This window comes from Ceratotherium simum, chromosome 13, assembly GCF_057802395.1.
Source record: "Ceratotherium simum simum isolate JZ-2026a chromosome 13, ASM5780239v1, whole genome shotgun sequence".
NCBI classification, from domain to species: domain Eukaryota; kingdom Metazoa; phylum Chordata; class Mammalia; order Perissodactyla; family Rhinocerotidae; genus Ceratotherium; species Ceratotherium simum.
In genome coordinates, this window is record NC_141912.1 from 56,396,658 (window position 1) to 56,413,667 (window position 17,010).

Sequence of the window (17,010 nt, forward strand, 5' to 3'; positions counted from 1 at the left end):
GCAGAAGTTAAATAAGTGTACATTTCATTTTTACTTCAAAATGTTTGTAAAAATCCACTACTGTATCTGTGAAGAAGAGGGAGCCTTTCCCTGCGAGATTGGAAGCTCTCGCCAGCTGACTTCCATGCAGTCTCTGATTGCAGGCTTGGCTGGTGTTTTCAGTTTGTTTCCTTGTTTCCAGTGAGTGGAAAGCCGGTTGATTCAAGCTGAGCCAACTCATCTTAGACCAGAGCATTCCACATCAGTCAGCCTGCTCCTGTGGTTTTCTGGTGATACTTGTTTTATGTTGGCTCTTTTCCTATCAGTGAGATAGAGACTAAATCGACCACCTTATAAGGTTACTAAATTTAGTCTTTTAGGCTATAAGTATGTGATTTAGTAAATGCTTTTGCTTTAGTGAATGAAGGGTTGTCTGTGGTTGCTGTCTTCAAATTTTGGCAAAGTATATTTGGAATCTTAACTTTTCATTCACTGTTATGTCAGTGGCATTCATATCACCTGGAACAAAGGTTCCAGGTGAGATGCTGAAAATACCATCATTACTCTGTCCTTTCCTTATTGTCAGGCACACTGGCTGAATAGATAGCCAGTTAAAATCATCTACCACACAACTCCCCCAGACCATTTCCTCCAGGTTGAATTGTTGAGACCTCTATTTAAATGATGTAAGTTATAGTATTTAGTATAGGAATTTGCTAAATCTCTTTTGTCACTGAAAGTTAACAGAGTAATAAAAATAAGGTTAGCTTTCTGTCCTCTGGTAGGGACGACCCAGTGAACGTACAGTACAAAAAAGACGAACAGTTCAGCCTAGTGAGCAGCTGCCGTTTGCTGGGCTTGGTGCTAGGCGTGGGGTTTACGGGAGTGAAGGCGAGGTGCATGACATGGCAGCGCAAGGACCACCGTTCCTTCCCTGACTCACCTACGACTTAGGGTTAGATCCTCTGTTCCTCGCCTTTCTCTATGATAATGGCTGCACTGGATAATGTCTAAGGCCTGTCTCAGCTCTTAAATTCTGATTATAACTGGTCAGGAAGCTCAATTTGTTAACACTCCAGATCAGGTTGCCAGTTAAGTTGGCAGTGGCGTATTCTGCATCCTTTCCTCTCCGTTTTTCATACTCCTTTTTCTCTGAGTTTGTACTGTAGTTCCTTGTCCTGTCCCCAGCTAGGATATTACAGGAGGGGGAATACCAAGTGTGCCAGGTAATTTGAAAGCATGCTGAAACACTATTTAGTGTTTTTTCATTTCAGATGTTTAACATCAAATTTGCCATTTTTTATGATTCTAAAATCGTGGTAAATTAGAAACTGAATAAATGATATGTGAGTGGCTTGTTAGACTTACTGTTTCTTCTGAGAGGAGACAGCTGTGTCTGGTTTTCCATAGAATCAGAAACATTTTGTGTACCTATGGTTAGTGTGACTTTCAGATGGCCCTGAAGCAGTGAGTGACAGCAGGGAAGCCGCCTACAGTGGAATGTTTCCCATGGATATCTGACGGTTGCCTGTACTTATTTATTCATTTTCCCCATTTATAATTTAGTAATATTTTCTAGAAAATAGAAGACTAGGATTTTAATTCCAGGTTTTCTACTCAGTAATTGAAATAACTGTTTACTTGTCCTCTTGAAACCTGGTTTGCTCATTTTTAAATATGTAACCTCCAAATCTACAAGTAGTAAAGAGTCTAGGAAGAATCATTTTGTCACTGCTAAAGATCTGTAGAAACGTAAGCTATTATTATTGAAACATCACTAAGTATTACTTTATTGCTAATAACAGTAGTGCATTTGTACTAAATTCCCCATTAGGAATTTTGAAATGATGTTCTTCATTTAATATCTGACTGAATAGATACATTTAGAATGACGTAGATGACACAGCCCCAGGTCAGAGATGACCCTCAAATCTTGTTTTCTGAGTCTATTTGGGTACAGTCCTTGTAGCAGAATACGAAAAAGACAAACCCACAAGCCGCACACCGCCTGCATCCCTGAACAGCTAGCTCTCGTTTTCCTCTGATGACTGTGGCAGGCTTTTTGAGATACCGCTGATCTTTCTTTTGGTCTGTTGACTTCACTGAAAGTGGTCTGCTTAATCAATTCCCTTATCAGATTACGTAGGATTATTTCATTTAATACTTTTTCTGTGGATTTTTGGCATTTCACTATTTTCTTTTCATTTTCTAACAAAATGGTCAATTAAAATTTTAGCTTGACTCTGACTCAGAGGAAATTTGAGGGAAAGAAAAATCTGCATACTCTGGGGTCTAGAACTGAAAATGGGCTCCATGGCTTCAGGGAAAGTGATCAGGGTGTGAAGAAGGAGAACATATGTCCTGCTTTTTCAGATGAAACTGTAGGAGAGGAAAAAAAAACATTCTCCTTTACTCATCCTGAGTTCTCCAGCTGGGACCCTGTAAATTAGATTGGCGAAAGACAGATTTAGAAGAGAAAAACAAACAGAAGTGTATTAACATGTACATCGTTCATACACATGGGAGTACCCAGTGATGAATAACTCAAATGGTGGTTTCAACTTGGGCTCATATGCTATCTTAGGCTAAACAGAGAAGGGGTTTTGGGCTTCTGGGCAGGGGCAGGTAGGTTATGGGAAGGTGACTAGGAAAAGTATGGTACACTAGGGTTATTTAGTAAGGCTTGTTATGCAGAGTCAAGTTGGTGCCTTGTCTGTCGATGTGAGTTGTTAAGAGTTCTCTTCTTCCTGGTGGGGAGTGGGAGACCCCTTTACAAATGGAAATTTCCTTTAAAAGGGCTGTTTTTAGAGCTTTTCTTGCATCTGCTAATTCTCAGTGGCCTTTAGCTCAAAACCATCCATATGCCAAAGAGGCATATTTTGGGGTTGCATATTCTGGTACCCTTCAAAATTTTTATAACGTATGGTCAGCACTTTTTCAAGTGAACTCCCAAGAGTATCCAGAGATATACTTGAATATAAAATGGAACTTATTTTTTAAATTCTCCCTTTAAAACATGGCACAAACTAGTTTATACAAGTTTTATACAAATAATTGTAGTCAATAATTATAGCATATACTTAGCATTTTACAGTTTACAAAGTGCTCTTGCATAGAGTGAAGGACAGGTCTCATTATTACAATATAAAAATGAAGAAAAGAGACTGATGTAATTTATAATTGCCTGACATTATTCAGCTAGTAGGTGGCAGAGTTAGAACCAAAATGTGTGTTATCTCTAGAACACCTTGCTGCCTCATAAGCCTGTGGAAAGTTCTCACCAATGAGAAATGAATTAACTCTTACAGAGCAGAAGAAGAAATATTTACTACACCATAGGAGGTAGCTTACTGAATTATAATAATAGCAATGCCTTCCAGCTGTGTTATCGACTTCAAATTGCTTAACTGACTATTTAAGGTCCTATGAGGAGTTAGAGGGAGTAACTAGATTCAAGGTTTTCTGATGAGGGAGCTGGTGGCAAAACATATAAGTAATTTAAGTAGTGTTACCGCCCAACGTGGGGCCTTCTGCTCACGGGAAGACATGCCAATAGCCAAGAGGCAAGGTGGTAGGAGAAAAAGGACTTTTCTATTACAGCTTGCTAGCAAGAGGGAAGATGACCGACTCATGTCCAAAAGAATCATCTTCAGGGGGCACAAAATCTTACAGCAGTTACATAGGCCATTGGGTTATAGGGGAGGGGGTTAGGAACGTTGACCTTCTGGTGTTACAGACTGGGAGCGCCACACCAGATCTTTCAGTTTTCATTGATGATGGCTATCAGCATAGATTCTCTGTTTGGGGGTCATCACATTCCTAAGAAACTCAAAAAAACAAAGTTATCATCTTATCGCAGCTGGGACGTACACGCACAAGCAGGGGTCGTAACATCTACAGAGCAGTTAGATCTCCTGGAGGGTGCATATCCAGCTGGGTTAGTTTGTCAGAGGTCATTCAAAGTTACAATAGAGTTTTTCTTTTCTGCAATATGGCTTCCCTTATGTCAACCTTGTCTTGAGCCGGTATCAGTACTGTTAAACAGCACACCAAATGTAACCCACTCAGGATAGCTTTTTTTAGTTAATAGTAAAATGACTATCTTGTTAATGATAGTAACTCTGAAAAATTGAGTGCTTCCTCTGTGCTAGACACTATACCAGTGCTTTATGAAAATGAGCTAATTAATCCCCACACCAACCCTATGTGTTAAGTATTACTCCTTCATTTTTATACGTAAGGGAACTGTTAAAGACAGGTTCAGTGACCTGCCCAAAGTCACACAGCCAGCTTGTGGTAGAGACAAGATGTAAACTCAGGTATCTGACTTAAAGCCCTTGTCTTAACTATTAGCCTTTTCTTCCTCTGGGACCCTTTGGGGCGTCTGAGTCTCCTTCAGTGTGTTGTTTGGTTAGAACATGTGTGATGTTCCAGTGACCTTGAAGAGCTAAACTGTGGTTAAAGTTAAGAGTTAAAGAGAAGTATTTGAAATCTGTAGGTGACTGATTACAAAATTAGTTTTACAGATAGTAATTGAGTAGCAAGTGAGCATTTAGAAGTGGGGGGCACTGTTTTTAAATGCCTATAGCATGCATTTCTGTTATTAACATAATAAGTAAAACTTTAGGGAAGTGACACAAGAGGAGATAATCAAGGGAGCAGAAACTACTGGCGAGTCGGCAAGAATGTGCTAAGAAAAGGCTGTCATGGTTTCATGCCCTTTCCTAGTTGCAGGTCATTTATATGTGTGAGCCGGCTGCTAAGCTGTGAGTTCCTGTTAGTACTTACAGTAACTAAGCTTCCTGGGACCCCACTCATGATCTTTGGGATGCTGAATTATGGTCATTGAAGGAGGCCCTTTTGTAGTTTAGCAGACCCTCCCTCTGTGTGTTTTAAATATGTAAATTAGAGTTCCAGATTCTTCCCAGTGGGAAACAACTGTCACTAAAAAAGGATTGAAGATGTCTTTGTGAAAAATTACCGTATCCCTACCCTGTTCTCTGCCCACATATATGTGGCTGTTCTGCCTCATTTAGGTCAAAAAGATTTTCCTTTTTGAATATCATCTCCCTAGAGGGACTTGCATTCTCACTTGATTGTGCAGGCTGAGCTTGACGTAGCGAATGGCAGTTTTTGTTGCTTTGAAAATAGGAATCATATTTGGTGTTGGGGCTTTTCTTGGTAGGGCAGACTTTATTCTAAGGAAGACCACGCACGCTCTTGCAGGCAATCAGATGTTTACATCAGAGTTTCTGAGTTTATATACTCATGGTTTCTGAGTAGATTTGGGTATAATTACTTTTTAAAGTATAATAAGATGAAGTCACTGCATCCTGGGTGGGACTGGGATAGAAGATAAATTTGTGAGAGAGACTCTGAAAGAGAGGCGGGGTAGGAGCAGGATAAAGATGTGCCTGCTTTATCATTTTTCTTGAGTTCCGCTGGGAACACAGTGCCCCTGAAAGTAATTTGCTGCTGTCTTTGGCAGAAATGCGGACTGGTGTGTCGCCAGTGCCACAGCTGGGCCGTCAGGACTAATTTGGAAGGTCACAGACTGTCACTCACCCACCTTCACACCAGTGTTGATTTTCTGGCATTTCCCATCACTGGATGGAGAGGGATGGAGGAGCCAAGATGGAAAAGTGTGTTCTTCACTTGGTTTTCCCTCCCTCTTCCCATATAAATACTTAAGAGGTGTTCCTTTGAGTTGTGGACACCTGGAAAGTAGTCTCTAAAAAACATCTCACATAAATGCACCTTCTGTGCAATATTTCAAGAGTTTTCCAGGATGAAAACTAGAGAAGACCATTCATGTGATAAATATATGGATAGTCTGAAAGCTTAGAAAGTTCCAAGTTTTAGACATATATACACACAGGCAGTAGGTAAATAAATTGGAAAGAAGAGGGACGAAAAAGGTACTGATTTTAGCTTTCCTTCCTTTAAAGAGAATAGCTTTCCATTACTTTAGCAGAGTCACTGACCAAAAATTTCTTTCAGTGTTTTCTGATGAACATATAGAAATCGTGTATCTAATTAATTTCAATTCATATTTGCACAAAGAGATTGATTATAGTTAATGTTTATGACTACTGAAACAAACAGAATTTGTTCATAAAAGATGTTTGCTGGAACTTTTAATGTTCTTGTTTTAACCAATTAAATTTAATGATGATTTGAAAGTTTGTCTTCTTTTTTGAAAGTTTCTTTTAGTTGAAATGCCTTTTGTTTTCCTGGTTATAGATTTCTGTGGCAGATAGGTAGTTGTGAAGCCATAAGCTACTGATTGTTGAAAATTCCAACAGTGCTTTTTTTGATGAGAAAGGTTGGCTCTGAGCTAACATCTGTTGCCAATCTCCCTCTTTTTGCTTGAGGAATATTGTGGCTGGGCTAACATCTATGTCAATCTTCCTCTATTTTGTATATGGGATGCCGATACAGCATGGCTTGGTGAGCGATGTGTAGGTCTGTGCCCAGGATCTGAACCCATGCACCCACTGAAGTGGAGCACGCGAACTTAACTGCTACACCACTGGCTGGCCCCCAGCAGTCCTTTTTTTTTTTTTTTTTTTAATAGAAATTGATAAGCTGATTCTAAAATTTATACGGAAATGCAGTGACATAGAATAGCCAAAATAATATTGAAAAAGAACAAAGCGGGAGGACTTATATTATCTGAATTTGAGACTTACTCTAAAGATTTTGTAATGAAGACAGTGTGGCATTGTCAAAAGGATAGACATACAGATCAGTGGAATAATACAGCGTCCAAAAATAGATCCACACATTTATGGTCAAAATTTGACAGGGATATCAAAGTGACTCAATAAGGAAAGGAATGTGTCTTCAACAAATGGTGTTGGAAAAAGTGTTTATCCACATGGGGATGAAGGGTACCAGAATATGCCATCCCAAAATATGCCACTTTGGCATAAGGATTATTTTAAGTTAAAGGCAACTGAGAACCAGCAGATGCAGGAAAAGCTCTTTATATCCCCCTAACTGCCTAAAAATAAAGTATAAATTTCCCCTTTTGTAAAGGAAATTTACATTTATAAAGAAAATATGAATTTGTAAAGATGTGTCTGTACCAGGAAGAGAGCTTCTCCAGACAACTCTTATCACCCAAGAGACTCCCGTGTGCCAAACAAGACAACAACGCTTATTTCCATGTTTCCTTCTGACACCTTCTCATAACTTGCCTTATCACCGCCCTTCCCAGAATCCCCAACCCCCTTTTACTTTGTTGAGCCTAAGATGGTATATAAGCCCCAGTCATCTAGCTACCTCCTTGAGTCTTACTTCTTTGTAAGACTACAATGCCTATGCTCAGGCGTGTACATAATTAAACTGTTTGGGTTTTTTTTCTTTTTCTTGTTAGTCTGTCTTTTATCAGTTTGATTCACAGGCCCCAGCGATTGAACCTAAGAGGGTAGAGGGAAAAAGATTTTTCCTCCCATACAGGCAATAAAAAAGAACCTGAACTCCTATCTCACACCACACACAAAAATTAACTTGGGATGAATCAGGACCTAGACTTAAAAGCTAAAACATTACAGCTTCTAAAGGACAACATAGGAGAGTATCTCTAAAATCATCTTAGAGAGGACACACAGAGCACTACCATAAAAAAGTTGCTAAATTGGGCTTCATCAAAAATAAAAACATCTGCTCATCTTACAGAAGATAACATCAAGAAAATAAATAGGCAAGCCATAGTCTGTGAGAAGTATTTGTAACACCTATATCTGACAAAAGGCTTATATCCAGAATATATAAAGAATTCTTAAAATATAATAATTAAAAGAAGCAATCTCATTTTTTAAATGGGCAGAAGATTTGAACAGACACTTCACAAAATAAGGCATATTACTAGCCAAGAAAGCACATGAAAAAGTGCTCAACATGTTAGTCAGCAGGGAAATGCAAAATGAGATACCACTACCCACCTATTAGAATGGCTAAAATGAACAAAATTGACAACACCAAACTTTGAGAAGAACGTGGAACTCTCATGCATTGCTGGTGAGGGTATAAAATAGTACAGCCATGTTGGAAAACTGTTGGCAGCAATTCCACTATTATGTATTTATCCAAGAGAAATGAAAATATATGTCCTCAAAACTCATCTATAAGAATGTTCCTGGCAGCTTTATTGATAATATCCCAAAACTGGAGAGGCCCAGGTGTCCATCAAAAGGAGATTAGATGAACTGTCTGGTATATTCATACAATGGAACACTACTCAGCAATAAAAGGAACAAACTACTGATACATGCAATGGCATGGATAAATCTCGAAAACATCAAAAGACATGAAAGAAGTCAGACACAAAACACTTTATACTGTATGATTCCATTATAGAAAGTTGTAGAATAGCTAAAACTATAGTGACAAACATCAGATCAATAGTGCTTCTGGGTATGGAGGGAGGGGAAGAATGTTGACTGAGAAAAGGCACGAGGGAACTGTGCGGGTTGATGGAAATGTTTTCTCTTTAGAGGGGTACAGGTTACATAGGTACAGTGATTGTCAGAACCAAACTAGGGACTTGAGATCTGTGCATTTCACTATGTGTAAATTATAAACTCGAATTAAAAAATCTCACCCCAAAAATAACACAGTATTTTCCTATCTCTTATTCTGATTCTCTTTCCTACTTTCCTTCAAGTATTTCCTTCAGCTTAGTCCCACTATACTGAGCCTTTCAATAAAAGTTAGTTCCTTTTTTTCTTCTTATCCTATCCATATCAAAGTCCTTTCTGTCCCATTAGCTTGTTTTATAAACATGGAGTCAGGAATTCCAGGTAGGAGGCAGTTACAGTAGTTCATCCATTCATCCAGTGTTTGCTGACCACTTGCTTTGTATAGTGAAGATACAGAGGAGGGGGTGAATCATGTTCAGAAGTAGAAGGGGGATGGTGTGGGAATTCTTGGAGAACTAGGACAAGGGGAGTAGAGAAGAGGCTCAACTGATTTACATCTAGTACAATATTTGGAATTGAACCAGGAAATGGGCAAATCGATGATTCTTAGGAAAGGATTATCCTCCTTTTTAAACATAAACATAAACATTAGCTGTCTCTACCTGAGAAATTTATTTCCTATAAGTTTTGCACCTTAAAAAAAATTTCTTTATGTCATAAAGGACCCAAATGATGGATATGATATATAAATGTACATCTGTCCATGAATGCTGAATTTATTTTAGAAAATACCGCTTTGTGCTTTGATTCTAGCTGGTGTTGCTAACCCCACCAGTACAATATTGGCTGACTGTCTCTTTTTTCTTTTTCCTTCCATCAGTTTGATAAAGGCTACTCTTACAATATCCGCCATAGCTTTGGAAAGGAAGGCAAGAGAACAGACTACACACCTTTCAGTTGCCTGAAGATTATTCTAACCAATCCACCAAGCCAAGGGGATTATCATGGTAAGTGCTTCCACTGGATAGGCCTGCAACCTTCAGACCCAAGAGCTCTGGAGGAAATGCCGAAACAATGGCTTTTTGCATTACTGTCAGGAACTAGTTTGTAGCCTATGTCAGTCATCAGAGTCAAGCTAGAGCCGCATTACTCTGCTAGCGATTTGTCTTATTACTGCACTAGGTCGAGCAGGAGAAATTCATTCAGCTGTGCTTCAGTTTGTGCTGGACCAGACTTTAGTTCTCAATTTCCCCCTTCACCTGCTGTTCTCTTTCTTGTCACGTTCTGCAAGTGTCTTAGAAGACTGATATAGGTTTTTCAAAGCTTTTTGAAATTGAAAACCTCTAATTTTAGGATAGTAAATTCATTAGTTTTCAAAAGACTACTAAGGAAAAGTGTGTTTTATTCTCATTACTTTTATCCGATTAACAAAGATTAAGTGAGGACTTGAACAAGTCATGGTATCAAACATCTATCAGTTTGCCTGAGTTGTAGGTTTAAAAAAAAAAACTCTATGTTAAACTATTTTCTATAGATTTCTGAGTTCAACAACTTTTTTCTAAAGTAGTTCTCTGAGCATACCTTGAAAAGCTCTCGTTTGTCTGGTATGTTAGAGAATGATTTAATAGTCCGTATTAGTAAATTTTCTAGATTACCAAAGCTAACTGCAATATGTGTCAAAACTTTTTTCTGTTGTTTTAGCGTCTTAAATGAAATGCCTTTTAAAAAAAGATCACACACTTTTAGGCTGTTAAAGATCAAATAATCACAAACAGAATGCTTAGGAAGATGTTCCGCATGTCCAGAGCCTCCAGAGCATTCAAAATGCCTGTACATTCATATTTAGTAGGTGAAAAGGTGGTCAGTACTGGGATGCATGGTGAGTGGTTATTACCACTTGTGCCGGTCGCTTAAGATACCTTCTAGAAATGCAGATCCTCAGGCCCCACCCCCAGACATAGAAAATCCAGTGCATTCACAAGTGCCCTAGATGATTTTCATGTCTTCTAAACTTGAAAACCACTGACCAGATACTTCTGTTTAGAACGTCTATAGCGTTTCTTAGTAGCTACACCAGGCAGTCAGCGTACATGGAACTTGGCCAAGTAAAACTCCCAGGGATTCTTCCTGTCAATTTCCAGGTCCTAGCATTTGTCACTTATTTAGTTGATTTTAGCTTAAATGCAGGATTTTATATTTCTTATTCCTGTTAAATTGTGTCTTATTTATTCTAGTCCATTCTATTTGTTTTATTTTTGTTTTAAAGTCTATCAGTTAAAAAATATTACACTTAACACTCAATGAATTCATATTTGACACATTTATTATTTTTTTAAATTAATAGCCAATTTTTTTGGAGCAATTTTAGATTCATAGCAAAATTAGCAGAAAAGTACGAAGAGTTCCCATTAACCCCCTGCCCCCACACTTGCAGAATCTTCCCCACTATAGACATCCCATGTTAGAGTGGTTTGTTACATGTGAGCTGAGAAGAATGTGTAATCTGTTGTTGGATGTAGCCCTTTATAGATATCAATTATATCCAGTTGATTGATGGTAGAGTTCAACTGAGTTGTTGAGTACATTGTTGCTGATTTTCTGCCTGGTGGATCTGTCCATTTCTGATGGAGGGGTGTTGAAGTCTCTTAACTATAATAGTGGATTTATCTTGCTCCTTGCAGTTTTGTCAGTTTTTTCCTCAAGTATTTTCATGCTCTGTTGTTAGGTACATACACGTTAAGGATTGTTATGTCTTCTTGGAGTATTTATCCCTTTATCATTATGTAATGTCCCTTTTCTTGTCCCTGATAAATTTCCTTGCTCTGAAGTCTGGTCTGTCTGAAAACTGGTATAGCTATTCCTGCTTTCTTTGGATTAGTGTTAGCATGGTATATCTTTCTCTGTGCTTTACATTTAACCTATATGTGTCTTTATATCAAAAGTGGCTTTCTACTAGACAGCGTATAGTTGGGTCTTGTTTTTTTGATTCACTGTGACAATCTGTGTTTTTAATTGGTGAATTTAGACCATTAACATTTAAAGTAATTATTGATGTAGTTGGATTAATAGCTGCCATATTTGTTACTATTTTCTGTTTGTTGCCCTTATTCTTTGTTTCTACTTTTGTCTTCTACACTCTTTCTGCCTTTTGTGGTTTTAACTGAGTATTTTATATGATTCCAATTTTTCTCCTTTCTTAGCGTATCAATTATACTTCTTTTTTTTTTTTTTTTTACCTTTGAAAGAGTTTTCACTATACATTTACAACTAATCTAAGTCTCCTTTCAAATCACGCTGTACCACATCACTATACCACTAGAAGGTCCTAGTGGAAGTACCTTGTAATAACTAAATATTTCTAATTCTCTTTTATCATTTGTTATTCAATTCATTTTGTTTATACATAAGCATACACAAACAGGGCCATCCCTGATGGCCTACCAGTTCAAGTTCGGCGTGCTCTGCTTCACTGGGCCCGGGTTAGGGTCCCAGGCGCAGAACACCACCACTCGTCTGTCAGTAGCCATGCTGTGATGGCGGCTCACATAGAAGAACTAGAAGGACCTACAACTAGAATATACAACCATGTACTGGGGCTTTGGGGAGGAATAGAAAAAAAAAGAAGAAGATTGGTAACAGATGTTAGCTCAGGGCAAATCTTTCCCAGCAAAAAAAAAAAACATACATAAATACACACACGCACAGATTTTATATAAGCATACATAATCAAATACATTGTTCCTGTTGTTAGTTTGAACAAATTGTTAGCTGTTAGATCAATTAAGGATAAGAAAAATGAAAGTTATTTTACCTTTCCTTATCATTCTCTGATGTTCTTTTCTGTGGATCTGAGTTTCTGGCCTATATCCTTTTCCTTCTCTTTAAAGAACTTCTTTTAACGTTTTTTGCATTGCAGGTCTACTGGAAACAAATTACCTCAATTTTTGTGTGTCTGAGAAAGTATTTATTTCTCCTTCTCTTTTGAAGGATAATTTCACAGGGTATGGGATTCTAGATTTGTGGTTTTTGTCCTCTCAAACAGTTTAAATATTTCACTCCACTCTCTTCTTGCTTGCATAGTATCTGAGCATAAGTTAGATGTAATTGTTATCTTTGCTTCTCTAACAATTATATCTTCAACAGTGATTCTCAGTTTTTTTTCCCCCCTTTGGTGGGCTAAGATGGCTGGAGGAGGCTGGAGTTGGGTATTTCCCTTCCCCAAGTAGGTTAGGCTCTGATAATACCCTAGCAGTTTAGGCTCTGGTAAAATAGTGTCTCCTGAGGGCAGGCCTTGCTAAGAAGAATGCATTGCTCTACAGTATTTCAAAGTGGTTACTTTTCTCTCCTCCTGCTGGAAGCGTGAGGAGATTTCTCTCCATTGTTCACTGCGTGCACCTGGTAGAGCTCCTGGAGGTTAAACTTAGACAAGTGTGGGGCCCCCTATGACAGAATCTCCTTGGAGTTTTTAACTCTGGCCTTGTCCACACTGAGACTCCAGAAATTTGTCAATTACAGGTTAGATTTTTCCCACCCCAGCACTGGCACCTGCAGAGATTTCTGTTCCGGTAAGTTGTGACTCTCTGTATCTGCCTCTCTCTCCAATTTTGGGGGCAGTGGTTTGCCCTGTGACCTCACTTCTCAGATGGATCTAAGAACTGCTGATTTTTCCGTTTGTTCAGCTTTTTACTTTTTAGGATGGAGTGGCAACTTCTAAGCTTCTTATGTGCTGGCCTGGAAACCTATTTGCAAAACTATTTAGTCCCCTAGATAGACATTATTTCATTAACCAGCACTACTTGGAGTTGCTGTTCAACCGGTTATGAATCTCTGTAGGTATAACTATATTCTGTACTATGTTTATCCATCTCTCCACTCCAGTGCATGTTGAGGAGCTTGGTCAAACACTTAGCTGTAACTGTGTTAGCTGTGTATGCATTCATTCATCTCCAGTTACCTTGTTAGTTCAACCCTTTGCAGTTTTGAAGATCATTCTCTTTGATGTGGAAGATAGAAACAAAGTAGGAGTTGCTGAGTTCTATTTTCTATCTATCCTCTGTTAAAATAACACCAGCTTCTCTAAGTCTGTTCTTCTGTTTTCTTCTTTTTGTGAACATAGCTTTAAAAAATTAATTTTGTGATCTTGAGTACTTTGGCAGTCTTTAGTTTCTTCTTGGCTTTGACCTTTCTGACCTTTCATACAGGTATAGCCGTTATTTAAAATGTAATATGGGTAATTCAATTAATCTCTCTCTTTTTTGTGTGTCCTTTAAAATTCTGGGCTTAACCCAGAATTCCATGTGCAGCTTCATTTCTTTCTCATTGAGATCCTTCACAATTTCATCATCAGGTTTTTTGAGAAGAACAGTGATAGCTAACACATGTTGAGTGCTTACTGTATGCCAGGAACACGTTAAGAGCCTTCTGTTCCATTCTCACGAGAGCTCTTTGAGTGATTATTTCCCTCACTTGATAGAACGTGAAACAGAGTCAACAAGAAAATACACAGTTTGCCTAAGGTCTCCCAGCTAGTAAGTGTTCAACTGAGTTTCAAACTCAGGCAGTGTAGCTCCAAACTCTTAATCATGTGCTATGCAGCTTGTCAAGATAGTTCCTTGTACTAAAAATTATTACAGTTTTAATCTGAATAAAGTATATGCTATGAATTTTGTGACTTTCATAATTTGTAGGAGTCTGTAGTGTTATCATGGATGTTTTTATTCATACATAAGATTTTTGGTAACCACACTGGTTTGGCATCTAGGCTCTTTTCCATTATTTTTGCCACAACCAATTTTGTATTGATTTCATTTAAAATGCACAATTGTTTCTAATTAACTTACAGATCCATCATCCGTGTGACTGAAAAGAATGATCTGGCTTCCTGTATTAAATTTTAAAATATTTTAAGTGTTTTGACTTATCATTGCAGTTTCTTATTAAAATATCTAAAATTTGCTAGATTTTGGCCTAATACAGATTTTGCATTTCAATTCTTCTGTGTTCTTATTTATGCAAATATTTTTGGTAGTCCATCTTTATTTTTATTTTTCTCATGAAATAATAAAGATGACATGCATCTAAGTTGTTTTTTTCTGAAACAGTTTCCTATTTGTCTATCTCATTCCCATCCGTGATTCCTCTAAATTTATGTGGATTCTACTCTGTGGGAAATAGGCATAGAATTGACATCTGAAAATTATGTGAAATTTTTATATTTCTTAGAGTTTGCACATTTTTATTTTTATCTATCTTCCTTCTCTTGTATGCCTTTTATATAATTTTTTTAAACTAGAAAAAATGTAATTGTATGAAGTTTTTAGATAAACTATAGCTACTTTGTGATTATCTCTGCTTGTTAGCAAGTATCTTAATTAAAACTGTTTCCTCTTCCCAGTGAATGGGCAACTTAGCCTGAGAATGCTGTGGTGTTTTATGTAACTCCTGAGCCTGTAGAACCCTGATAACCGTACAACCACGTTGTCATTTAGATACAGAAGGGAGAGCAGTTGCACCCATGGGCAATTAACTTTTTTATTAATAAGCTGTCAGGCAATTAAGAGGAGCTTAGATAGTCTCTTGAGTGTGCTATTATACTAAGTCCTGGGTAAATAACCCTTTTGGTGTGCTGGCTCTTTTTTTGTTTTCAGGGTGCCCATTCCGTCACAGTGATCCAGAGCTGCTGAAGCAGAAGTTGCAGTCATACAAGATCTCTCCCGGAGGGATAAGCCAGGTGGGTCAGATTCTGCTCTGCATCCTCAGTAATGAGGCATCAGACAATTCCTCTCAGTTTCGTTTAACGTTCTCGCAGCAATGCTGTGTACTCCTTGGCAGGCCTCACATCAAACCTCTCTTCTAGGTGAATTAAGCTAACGCCTTGACTTTTCTCGTGTAGACTCCTTGGAAATTCTAGTTCTTCTGTCTGCTAGGTTGCATTTTTATTTTTCTTGGTTATAAAGGAGGCTGGAAACCTTTTTTTTCCCTCTCAATTTGTTTTACTGTCTCAATTGAGGACATTTAAAAAAATAAATTTTTAAAGGAATGTATTGTAGCTTATTAATGAAGCTGAAAATTAATGATTTCGTATTTCATTTTGGGAAATTGTTTTCTATGCTGCATGTAGGTTAGAGCAGAAGATAAGGTAGTGTGTACTGGCTAAATGTTCCAATACGCATTGGTTGTTACTACGTTAAATCTACACTTCTAATGATAGTTCATTAGGTGTAATAGCTTGTCAAAATACTTTGTCCTATAAATAATTTAGATTAAAAAATGCTCAAATGTAAAACCAAATATTTAAGAGTATCTCTTTTAGCAAATGCGTTTAAAAAAAAAAATTGTGACATTGCAAAGCCTGCTGTCTATACTGTGCTTTTGAGTTGACTTGCATTTTGAAGGAGTTCAACAGGAGCTTCTGCTTTCTTAGCTTAAGAAGAACAATATGTGTTTTAAAGCTGGAACATCTAAATCATATGTATCCTTAAATAATTATTTTTACTTGAAGAAAATAATTACTGTAGAAAACTCCTTCTACTGTGTCCAAAGTTTAGATTGAGTTTAGTTAATTCAATTCAGATCTTACAGTCTTTCAGTATTCTGCGCAAGGCAGTGCTCTAGGTGCTGTTAGGGAATGCAAAGAAGAATCAGATATAAATCCTACTCTTACAGAACCAGAGTCTGGAGGGAAATATATGCCAAGTGTGATGAGAGGTACACACAGAGTGTCTTCGTCTCCTGAAGAGGGGGTACTATAACCAGCTGGGGAGGCCAAGGAACACTTTCTGGAACAGATTCTCTTTGAATTAGGCTGTGAGATGGGGTTGGGAATTAGGAAGAGAGAACGCATGAATAAAAGGCAGTTAAGTATATGATTATTAGGATTTCAAGTTTAAGATAATGGTGGCATCAGTACATAAACATTAATAGGCAACTTAAAAGAAGTAAGTGGTTTGGGAGATTAGTTTTAGAGGTGGGGCGTTTAAATGGCAGACAGAATGTGGATTTGTGGTGCATTAGGGAAGTTAGAACTAAAAATCTAATGTTTTTTCCAGTTAGGATTGTAGAACTGTGGGATTGGAAGAAACATTAGAAAGCCGTCCTCTTTTATGGAGTTGTGGGATGTGACATGCCCACAGTGCACAGCTAGTAAGCCAGTGCTAGAACCAGAAATTGAAGCCAAGCCCTCTGACTCCACATTTTTTTTTTCTCAACCCCAGGTTACTTTAGAGCTGATTATTGTGAGTTTTCTGTGGGAGAGAGGGAGAACAAAATAATGGAGAGACAAGATAGGCAGTCAAAAGCCATGTCTTAAAATGGAATCTTGGCTAAGGCTTCCCTTTATCAGGCAATAGAAGGAAGTGGAATCAGTGGAGACTGAACGGAAATGGGAGGAGAGGGAAGAGATACCTTAGGGAAGTGAAATATCACAAAAGTCAAGGAGAGAATTTTGAGAAGAGAGTACGGTCCACAAGAGTCCCTCGTCGCAGAGAGACTGTGTGGGATGAGGCCTAAGAAAAGGTGACTGAATGTATTGAGTGGGTTACTTAACGTTGATGTGGTAAGAAGTGTCAGTGTAGTGATGGAAGCCCAAAGCAAGGTTACACTTACT

General features: G+C 38.0%; 1 protein-coding gene across 2 annotated transcripts in view; it reads left to right on the top strand.

Moving 5' to 3' along the window:
• PRIM2 (DNA primase subunit 2) overlaps nt 1-17,010 on the top strand; it is a 270,879-nt gene that overhangs the window by 221,530 nt on the left and 32,339 nt on the right. For both annotated transcript variants that reach the window (XM_087438764.1, XM_004423993.3), the window contains exons 11-12: nt 9,286-9,412; nt 15,053-15,135. In XM_087438764.1, coding sequence (XP_087294890.1) covers nt 9,286-9,412; nt 15,053-15,135 — 210 coding nt within the window. The remainder of the gene's footprint in view (nt 1-9,285; nt 9,413-15,052; nt 15,136-17,010) is intronic.